The 10,768-nt window shown below is 42.5% G+C and overlaps 1 protein-coding gene across 1 annotated transcript; it reads right to left on the bottom strand.

Moving 5' to 3' along the window:
* Window positions 1-2,323: 2,323 nt before the first annotated feature.
* LOC147442984 (uncharacterized) lies at window positions 2,324-3,733 on the bottom strand. Its single transcript, XM_086529760.1, has 2 exons — window positions 3,575-3,733; window positions 2,324-3,493 (listed from the first exon to the last, which is right to left on the bottom strand). The coding sequence occupies exons 1-2, from the start codon at window positions 3,713-3,715 to the stop codon at window positions 2,819-2,821; spliced, it is 816 nt and encodes a 271-aa protein (XP_086385886.1). The 5' UTR covers window positions 3,716-3,733; the 3' UTR covers window positions 2,324-2,818.
* Window positions 3,734-10,768: the final 7,035 nt, after the last annotated feature.

Here is a 10,768-nt window from a genome sequence, read left to right as displayed (position 1 = left end):
GGCTTCAACTTTTTGTGGTCTTCCTTTCAAATGTGCACAAAAGATTTGCAACCAAACACTTTCAAATGAGCATACGAAGGTGGATTGCTCGACCACACTTCTTAGGGAACTACCCCACCCAAAGAACTCCGTGGTGACCAATTTATGAAATGTATGGCTATCATAATAGCCTCTACCCGAAAGCCCATTAGGAAATTTCAGAGGTCATTTGGAGGGCCATATGAAGAGAGAGAGAAATAGAGCGCGTCCAATGAGCATGAAGGCTACGTTACGTAGGAAAGTACGTGGAAAGACTCAAAAAATAGGAAAATAGCATAAAACTTTCACGAATCTAGGATTGTAGCATAGTAATTTCCTTCCTTTTACCGAGCTTTTAGGTGCTTGCATGTGGTCCCACTTCTGATATTCTCTTATGGTCATTAACGTACTGGAGGGTGACCATTAAGCCCGCACAAGATATTGGAATTCTAAAACACTTTCCCTCCATTAGAATGCTTTCAAAGTGAATCTCCCTCCACTAAAGCTTTTCTTTGAGAGCTATGGCGTCCACGTCTTCTCGCCCAAGAGGCTCCAGGTGTTTACTGTCTCTCACACCAACAACCAACAACTGCACTTTGCCTAGAAGGCCAAGCAGTAGCATATCCTCAATTACAATACCAGCTTCAATAAGTGCAGAGAACCAATGGGTTGGACAAAGGATAAACAAAGGTTCATGGGTCCTCATGCAACCAAGAAGACCCAAGAGGTCTAGTGGTATCAACGTTTACCGCTCAGCATGGAAGTCTAGAGTGTTGGATTTCAAAGTTGAAATCGGCAAAAGATCTGTAAAGGAAGTTCTTGTTCAGCATGTGTTTACCCATCCTGAGGTGATAGCAAACGATGGAAATGTATCAGATATACATCAACCACGTTGCAATTGTAAGTACTCTTGACATGTGAACTTACTGATACTCTCATTATAACTTTTCTTATATATTTTGCAATGTTTCTCCCGCTTGTTATGAGTAATGTCTCCATTCTTCACAGCTCAATTACATTAGATTTGTCATTTGTACTTATAGATACTCTTAGTTTAACTCTTCTTATATATATTGCAGATGTTTATCCCTCTTCTTATGAGCAATGGGAGCCTGTAGAGTGCATAATAGGCCTCTTCCATGTTGTTCATGCCCACATTGGTTCTCTACAGTATTCAGAGAGGAGCAGCAAAAGACTGGCTGATGAGGGAATCTTTTTTTATGACCACTTTTACCAACTCAGCTTAGGGAATAAGAATGGCATGTTGGTGAAAGTGCCTCTACCAACCGATTGGAACACTGTGGACTGGCCAGTTCCTGAGGAAACAATGGTGGAGGCAATGCGAAGTAAGCTCTACAAGGATATACAAAGGTCTCTACGTAGCTCTATTCCTACCAAACTGGTTAGAATTGCAAACTTCTGTCCTGTTGCACTCTTCATAGAGCTGTTTCATAGCTACAACATCCGAGTTACAAAAACTATGTTCATGTGCAAGTCATTTCAGCAGTCATCCTATGACAAACTTCTTGACAAAGGATGGTATGCAAAGGAAGAGTTTGGTTTACGGTGCGAGGTCGCGCTTGATACTCTAGTTGTCAAGTACATGATTGCAAGCCAATCACTGTTACTCTCGTTTTGGTATATGCGATCACAAATGCTCAACGGTAAGTACATTCCTATGGACCAGGTTTCTGCAGGTTTGGAAGATAATCCTGCTATGGATGTGGAAGTGATTGATAAAGAGCATGGCCTACTATTGGTGGTTACAATAAGGGAGCTATGTAGTCTTCAGCATTTGCGGCATGACATCATTGAAGAGTCAATGGACAAGGACCTATCAGATTTTTCCTTTTTCCTAGCTGGCCGTAAGGTGATGCGGCGAAGGGAAAAAGATATTTTGTGCAAAGAGTTGGATGGTCGGGTTGAAGTAGTGTCAATGTAACAGATATTCTTGTGAACCCAAGTGTATACAAATGACTTTCAAAACAAGAAGTTTATTGAGCTCATTTTTCAATTGTGCCCTGTGAAAAAGTGTGCTTGAAATACATTTCTTTACCACGTCAAATCTCTCTCTCTCTCTCTCTCTCTCTCTCTCTCTCTCTCTCTATATATATATATATATATATATATATATATATATATATATATATATATATATATATATATATATATATATATGTTAGACAAGACAAAGACATGATAGAAGAGTCATCTTAATTCATTAGAAAGTACAAACTCGTCCGTGAACAATGGACTGAGATACAATTTCTGTAAGTATGGAATCAGAATGTCTTCAAGGTAAAAATCGAAGGAATGCCCCTCGAAAGAAGGTGGTGAGACAGTTGTTCCCGGTGGATTTAGTTCTCCCTTTTCAGGAGTATCATCAATTAGTAGTGTATTAGTTGCATCAAAGGGTACACCGATTTGGCTAAACGGTTTGTACAAAAGAGATAAGTGTGGTTTTTTAGGGTGGTAGTGGCCCTCAACGGTAGCATTTTCTTTGATCATACAAAAAGGCAAAATCTGACGTGTGAGCGTGGCATACACTGCAAACTATTGCAACTAGTGGCGACAAGTTTTGCCTTTGCATTGAAGACCATATGGCAACTCTGAAGCGCGGAAGAAGAAACTGAATAAATTCCTTGGTTCCTGGACGAACCACGACTCAACAAGTTCCCATCCGAAACGTTTGCAAATCCTCAAAGGGTCCTCTGTCACCGAGAGGCACCCGCATCAGCAGCAATCCATTGACGTCCAAGATAATCAACCTCTGTAAAAGTTGACAAGTACATATAAGTAGTTAGAAGCTGAACATATTTTGCCATACTTGAATAGACATTACCGGAACAACCGTATCTACAGGTAGCAAGGGTCCATATTGGGTCTCTATAGTGTTCATGTCGTTGTTGCTCTCCTCTGCTTTATCTTCATAGTCATCATTCACATCTTCATCAGGGGTCTCCCCCATGGCTCTTTCTGCCTCATTCAAGGTTTCCTCCAAGGTCTTTTCGTCTCCCTCGGTTGATCGGCTTGCCTCATACATCCTTGCCTGATCCATATCATTTTGCTCATCCCTAGGCCTGCTTTCCTCATCCATATCCTTTTGCTCATCTATAGGCCTGCTTTCCTCATCTTGGGTTTCAGCCATAGGCTCTTTTGGCTCCTCCACTGGCTGACTTGGCTCTTTCATTGTCTCCTCTGGTTGTACCTTAGCACCTTCCATATGCTCATTTGACCTTTCCTCATCCTCGGCTCTTTCATCTTCTGCTGATATGACCCCCTCGGCCCGTTGTGATTCCACTGTATTGGATGTAGGGGTTTGTCGTGGTGGCACGTCATGTTTTGTTAGATCAATAGTGCGCTCATCCAAGCCGCTATCTTCAAGCTCTCTAGGGCTAGACATAGTAAGCAGGTGTTGTATTAAACTTACCCGGTATCTTTGCAAATAATCATATGTGTAGTTTTTTAAAGCACTCTGCAAAATTGAAAGACCACATGGTGAGAATTCTTTTATAGACTAAACCAAAACTAACTGAATGCATTGCCAAATGGGTACCTTAGTCATGAAAGGTTTTAATGCAAAGTAGCTTTGCAGGACATATTCTGCATGGAGAAGACATCTCCAGCCGCAAGAATTTCCATCGGTTTGATTTGAGACAGGTACTTCTTTGATTGGGGCCTTGTATAGTTCATACATTCCACATAGCTTGCCATAGGCAAGCAACAACCTCTTTATACAACTGCACAAAGCAATGTCAAGATGTTAGCATGAGGCTTCAAATTTACATGGATATCTATAAGAAACACTTTCTGATACAAAACACTTACATCCTAATTTCAGGGTGGGTTCCTTTTATTGAATTGAACACCCACAATGCTGGTTGGTCAACATCAAGGCATATGAGACTCCAGTGATGGTTGTTCTCATATGGAAAGATGATCACAGTAACTTCCAGCATAGCACAGTGGAGAAACCAACTCTCAAAGGTCCCAGATGGACTGTTCTTTTGTCTAATAATCACTGACATTTGTGGATCAAGAAGAAACACCTCTGTGTGAGTGTGCAGTGGGAGTTGACTTTTGATCAGGCTGTAGAGACTCTACCTGAGTTAGCAAACCTATTATCTGAGTTTTCAAAGCTAGCAAGATAGTAACACTTACTTAAGACAAGCATAGATAATTGTGTCTGAAATCTGAGCATCCGGATTCTGCAATAAATTAATGTCCACTTTTTCCAGAGCTAGCTTTCTGGCTCCATCTACAAATGGTATCTCTGCAAGCAAACCATCCTTCATTGAAAGTAGAGTTTCTTGATTGCTTGCCTCTATGGACAGGGTCACATTGCACTCTGTTTGCCTCTGGGACTCCACTGCTACTTTTGCTTTCTCCTTAAGCTCTGCTTCCCTCATGTTCTCTGTTTGGCGAGCAATAGTCTCTGCCCTTGCCCTTGTATTCACATCATGTGTGATATCTACAACTGTGAGTTGTGGCACTAGCTCCGGGGGGGTATAACAAAATTTCCCTCATTTTCTTATCCTTGCAGACATTGGGGACCAGTATTTTGTCATACCTCCACCTTATTCTTTTCAGTGTCTCACTATCTTTGTCCATTATAGTAACCCTGTGGGCATGGGCTGCAACAATGGTCATGTCACTGAAGTACTCCAGTAGGAAGTCCTCTGCTGCTTCCTGTAGAGCCATTAATGCCACCACCTTCCACCTTTTGGTGCCCCAGTTAGCTTCATCACATATGGACCTCACCATCCTCTGGAAGGGCAGCTTTGGTATGCATAAATCTACACATTTCTGTGCCTTTCTGATTTCTCTGAAAAGTCCCATGCAGGTTTGCAACTTCTTCATCCTTGGCCCTTTCAGAATTTTATTTGGTTTTCCAGGTCTTTTCTTTGGGGTTGCAGATCTACTACTTGCTTTAGATGCTAATCCTGGTCCCTTGCCTGCCTTCCTTGCAGTGGCTTTTGTTCTAGCCATCTCACTGTACACCAAAAGAAGAGTCTCAATCCCTTTCTCTCTCTCTCTCTCTCTCTCTCTCTCCTTTCTATAGCTTAGCATATTTAAATAGAGAGAGAGAGAGAGAGAGAGAGAGAGAGAGAGAGTGAGAGAGCCCATTACTAAAGGCGCGCGCGGAGCACGTTTTTACCTCAACAAACACCTCCGCGCGCCGTTAGTATAGGGTAAAATAAATACACACTCTCTCTCTCTCTCTCTCTCTCTCTCTCTCTCTCTCTCTCTCTCTCTCTCTCTCTCTGTGGTCAATGCACAGTACTAACGGCGCGCATAGAGACATGCACACCGGTTATGCCTCTCTACGCGCGCCTTTGGTATAGAGAGAGAGAGAGAGAGAGAGAGAGAGAGTATGCGTGTGTGTGTGTGTGTGTGTGCGTGCCTGTATTTGTGTGTGTGTGTGTGTGTGTGTAAGTTATATTTGTGTGTGTGTGTGTGTTTGTATTTTTAAGATGTGTGTCTGTGTGTTTGTGAGTGTGTGTGTGTGTGAGTGTGTATGTGTGTGTGTGTGTGTGTGTGTGTGTGTGTGTGTGTGTGTGACTTTTGTGTGGGTTGTTTGTTAAGACTGTGCTTGGTACTGTGACAGAAACAGAGACAGAGAGATAGAGGCAAAGGCAGAGGGAGAGGCAGACCTTCGTTATGTCGATGGGTCGGCTTTCTGTCGGAGACGCAGACGACGGCTCTTGCACTCTCTCTCTCTCTCTCTCTCACTCACTCTCTTTCACGAGGTGTGGTTTTTCTCTCTCTTGACCTCTTTATATGACGTACAAAAGTATACGGTCTCAATAATGACCACACGTGTGACAACATGCAAATATACTCTAATTTATAGTGACACGTGGGGCGCCGCCGTGTGTATCCGTTATAAGTGTGATTTTGAGAGAGAGAGAGAGAGAGAGAGAGAGAGAGAGAGAGAGAGAGAGAGAGAGAGAGAGAGCCATAGAAAGAGAGAGAGTGATAAAGAGAGAGAGAGAGAGAGAGAGAGAGAGAGAGAGAGAGAGAGAGAGAGAGTGATAGAGAGACAGAGAGAGAAAGAGAGAACAGATTGTGAGAGAGATAGAGAGAGAGAGAGACACAGATTGAGAGAGAGATAGAGAGAGGGACTCCTTACTCTCAGAGAGAGAGAGAGGGAGGGAGAGAGACAGAGTCAGTTTGACACACAAAAAAGCAATGGAGGAGACACCTCCCTTGGAGTTCCTGCAAACCCCACCAACAAAAGGTGATCTCTCACTCTTTCTCTCTGTATTTCCAACAGTTGGTACAAATTGTGTGTGTGTGTGTGTGTGTGTGTGTCTAAACAAAGAAAAACCCAGACTGTTGTTCAACACACACACCTCAATACACATACTTCCATAGACAGAGACACAGACACACATACACACAGACACACACACAGATATATACACATTGTCTCTCTCCCTCCCCTCTCTGTACACGTTACTAACGGCGCGCATAGCCAACCAAACACTGGCTCCAGCTCTCTCCGCGCGCCTATAGTATAGTTATGACTCTCCCTCAATTTCACTTAAGGCGCGCGGAGAGAGTTGCAAAAAGCACTTTTCCGTCCTTGCGCGCCTTTAGTACAAATAGAAAAATACAGAGAGAGAGAGAGAGAGAGAGAGAGAGAGAGAGAGAGAGAGAGAGAGAGAGAGAGAGAGAGAGAGAGAGAGAGAGTATGTGTGTATTTTTTTAGTTTTCTTTGGAGAGAGAGAGAGAGAGAGAGAGAGAGAGTATGTGTGTTTTTGTTTGTGCTTTGGTGAGAGACAGAGATATATATATATATATATATTTATATCTATCTAGAGAGAGAGAGAGAGAGAGATCATGATGGTTTTGGTTTTGGCAGAGTTGTCATGTTTCCTGATGGTTTTGACTTGTCATGTTTCCTGATGGTTTTGACTTGTCATGTTTCCTGATGAATAGGATTAAGGTCGAGTAGGCAGAAGAGGCTGAAACCTGATCCAGAGCTTGTGCCAGGATTTCAACCCTTGCAGGCTCAGTTGCTTAATGTATCTGCCAAAAAAATTGTTGACTTTTGTCAGGACATATCTGAAGAAAAGCCAATTGGTGAAGATCAATCAGAGAGGTCACCAGGGCAAGAGGATCCCTCACCCTACAAGGCTGTGGTGCCCTCTACAGTACTTCTGAAGAAAAATACAAGAAAGAGGAATATAGACTTCTTAGATGATACAGATGTGCTAGAAGGAAGTCCCTGTGCAACTAAATGTAAAGACAAAGAGGATGTGTCTTCTCTGGAAGACCCAGCTGCAACTGATGAGAGGCTGTTTGATTTTGCAGCATCTTGTGGTGCTGGGGACAAGTTTGATCTAGTTCATTCTATGTTTAATCCAAAGTTTGACATTGAAGACCTGTTAGCTCAGCACAGTAATTTCTTGCAGTCCTACAGAGATAAGTTTGAAGTGATGGTGCAGGTAGGAAGGGTTGTTCTGCCTACTATGACTCTTGTGCATTTAAATGACTGTGGTGGAAAGGGACAGGGACTGAAGAAGTATAGGGAATTACCACCTTCTTGCCGACATTCAGCCTGCCCTTTGCATCAAAAAGAATGCAAACTCATTCCGGAAGCCTTTGGCTTTATGATTTACCTGAACAGCCTGTTTGGATTCCTCATGCAGAATCCTGATGAGGTGTTAGAGGAGCAGGATGCAACACCAAATAAAGAATGCGAGGAGACAACTCATATGCAAGAAGTCGAGGAGGTTGAAGACACAGTCGACCTTGAGGTTGAGGCAATTGAAGTACAAAGAAGTAAGATGCTCTCTGTGAAAACCACAGAAATCAAACTTCCATTGGATGTCAGTAACTTCACTGAGAAGCATTGGATGTCAGTGCCTGCTGTGCCTGACTTCAGGATTGGAGACAGGACCTATATCTTCTCACATGATGTGCAAAGTGTCTTTTATTTAAGGGAGGATTTCTCCCTGGCTATTATTTCCAGAGTCCAAGAGGAGAGGAGTGGATTTGTTTCAGAGGATAGTAGTGATGATGAGGCAATGGAAACATCCAACAATCCAATGGAATGCCTTCGAAGATGCTTTGAGAAAGCTGAAAAATACAAGGAGACACTACCTGATGAAGCCACCTTCCAAGCAATAAGACAAAGCCTAAGACCATCGAAAAGTAACAAAGAAGTGGAGGATTGGTTTAACCATTCAGGTCAGGGGTCAACTACATCTGTAGACCTGTGGCAAGAAAACCTCTTTCTGCAGGATGAGAGCTTCATGGTAACTCTCTCTCTCTCTCTCTCTCTCTCTCTCTCTCTCTCTCTCTCTCTCTCTCTCTCTCTCTCTCTCTCTCTCTCTCTCTCTCTCTTTGTGTCACTTCTGACATGGTATGTGCAGTCTTGGATTGCTGACAAGGATGACTTCCTTCGGCGCCGGACAAGAGAGTATCGAGGAAGGGATGCGGCCCTAGCACAGTACCTTTCAAAGCTTTGCGAGTCGCCGATAGTAGTTTTTCACAATTCCATGTCACAAGAGGGTTCAATAGCAACTTACACATTCAAGACACTATCACGCTTCTTGGGTGGACCGGTGCTGCCCAAAAGGGCAGATAAAGTCATTCTTGTGGACAAAGTGTTTGCTAGAGATTGTTTTGGTTACTGCCCAGGCTATACAGGTGGTCGGGCAACGTATTACTACACCTACACAGCAATGGCACTAGCTCTTGGTAGACAAAACCCAGATGAACTTTTAGAGTATGGCAAACATCTCATGATTCGTTACAAGGGTGACGTGCCAAAAAACAAAATTGAACCTTCAAAATCTTGATACACTTCAAGTAGCAATTGTATAAGATCATGTATTACATAAATTTTGTACAATGTCATCCACTCAGAGTATCTTTCTCCACTTGTGATTCACATACACCATTGTCTCTCTCCACCTTCGTTGACTTTCACGAGCTCCGGAGTTGTTGTATGCCATTGATCTTTTAACTTTTTGTTGTTGTAAATGTCTGATGGCTTGTGCTGTTGCTGAATTTGCCAAGACTTCTTTTGCCTGCATTCGATGAATGATTCTACGATAGAACCATTCAAATAGTTCTCTCAAACTGTTAGCCTTGATTCGAGAGCCACCATGTCGTGTGTGCCTGAACTAAGCATTTCTCGCCATGTAATGAGACTTTTCCATCCCTTGGGTATTCCATATTGCCGGGTTCCCATACTTCTGTATAAAATATGGCAAATCATTGAAGATGATGTGCTGGATATGAAAACAGATTAGTTAGAATGTTTTACAGTCACATATTTGCACATAAGAGAGAAAGAAATACATGATAATACCATGTAGTGAGTAATCTGGGTGTCTGTCCATGCTGTCTTGAATGATTTTTTCAGAAGGTTGAGATTTTCCTTGAACTTGTTCATATCACCTTGTGACCAGTCATCTTTGTCGCACATCAAAAATAGGATGTCTATTGATCGCCAAACCTCAACCTTCGCGTTACGAGTAGTTGGTTCGTGGTCCTTGACTGCAATATGTAGCTTTTTCCAGCTCTGATACTCTACCTTGCTAACATAAGATGTGTTATATATTTTTCCATGTTTTGTTAGCTTTGGATCTCTTGTACCTTGGGGCTTAGATAAAAACCTCCGTGCCTTCACCCCACCGATGGATGGTTTGCATGGGACATCCTTCTCAGCAGTTGATCTCTTTTCATCCCGCTGGATTTTCACATTGCCACCATGAAGCCCCATATCCGACATTACCATTTCTAAGCACTGCAGGGCTACTTGTCGTTCTGCGGAGTTCTTAATCTTCCAAGCAAACCCGATGTATAAGTAGACCAATTTCTCCACAATTCTACAAAGGGCATGCATTGTACAAATGTGGACATTCACAAGTGGTATTTTCAAAACCGGTCGAAAAGCAGGATCCTCAATGTGACGTGTTGGAGCTTTTCTCCACCACTTTGGGTCCATGACCTTTGCAGGCTCCATGCAGAACAAACACGGTGACTTTGCCATTGCACCCATTCCACAATTATACATGCACTTTAATGTTTTGAGGTCACCTGCAAGATGCCACTGAACTTGAAAGTCTCCCCTTCCATCTAGACGTAGTACCTCTCCCTGGTTAGTCTGTCGATCAATCACCTCCGGAATATTAGTTCGATGGAACACCCAATATAGAATCTCATGATCTTCTTTCTTTACCTGCAACACAAAATAAATGAGACTTAAGTAGATCTGAACATTTGAGCTTACTTGAGAATCTCGCTTACCTCAAACGCACCAAGCCACCATATGTTAGATTCTGATTCAACACTAAAATATAAAGGATCATCACTGGGACACTTTGAGAGGGCTCTATTCATTAAAGTAATAGTAACACGCTCTAGCTTTTTCTCTTTAACAAGCTCACACTCATCCAGTTTTAACACAAAATGTAATACCCCACGTGACTCTTCAAATGTGATGTTGTAAAACTCCACCATTCTCTTCTGTAATATCCGCAGGTCCATAAAAATATTGTTGAACTCATCATATGCCATGTTTGCTCCATGGCCACTGTAAGTTGCTTTAATATGAAAAGGCTGTCCAAGATAGTCTCCCTGTGCCTCGTTAAGCTGAAGCCTCTCTTTCCAAACACTTGAGGCTGATGGTAGAAGTTTGGATTTTATACCCTTCCTAACAAAGATGGATGAGACAGACTTTTGGATAGCCGAATATCCTCTTTTGCTTACACCAAGTGAATCAAGTGTG

This window comes from Adiantum capillus-veneris, chromosome 14 (genome assembly GCF_014529385.1).
Source record: "Adiantum capillus-veneris isolate H3 chromosome 14, ASM1452938v2, whole genome shotgun sequence".
Classification (NCBI taxonomy): Eukaryota; Viridiplantae; Streptophyta; class Polypodiopsida; order Polypodiales; family Pteridaceae; genus Adiantum; species Adiantum capillus-veneris.
The sequence above is the reverse complement of the archived record's forward strand: the minus strand, read 5'-3'. Positions and strand labels throughout refer to the sequence as shown.

Excerpts from the sequence above, each read along its gene's own strand:
- LOC147442984 (XM_086529760.1), bottom strand. The coding sequence starts at position 3,715 with ATGTATGAACTATACAAGGCCCCAATCAAAGAAGTACCTGTCTCAAAT. Across the intron at positions 3,494-3,574 it reads TAAAACCTTTCATGACTAAG|AGTGCTTTAAAAAACTACAC; the intron begins GTACCCATTTGG and ends TCAATTTTGCAG.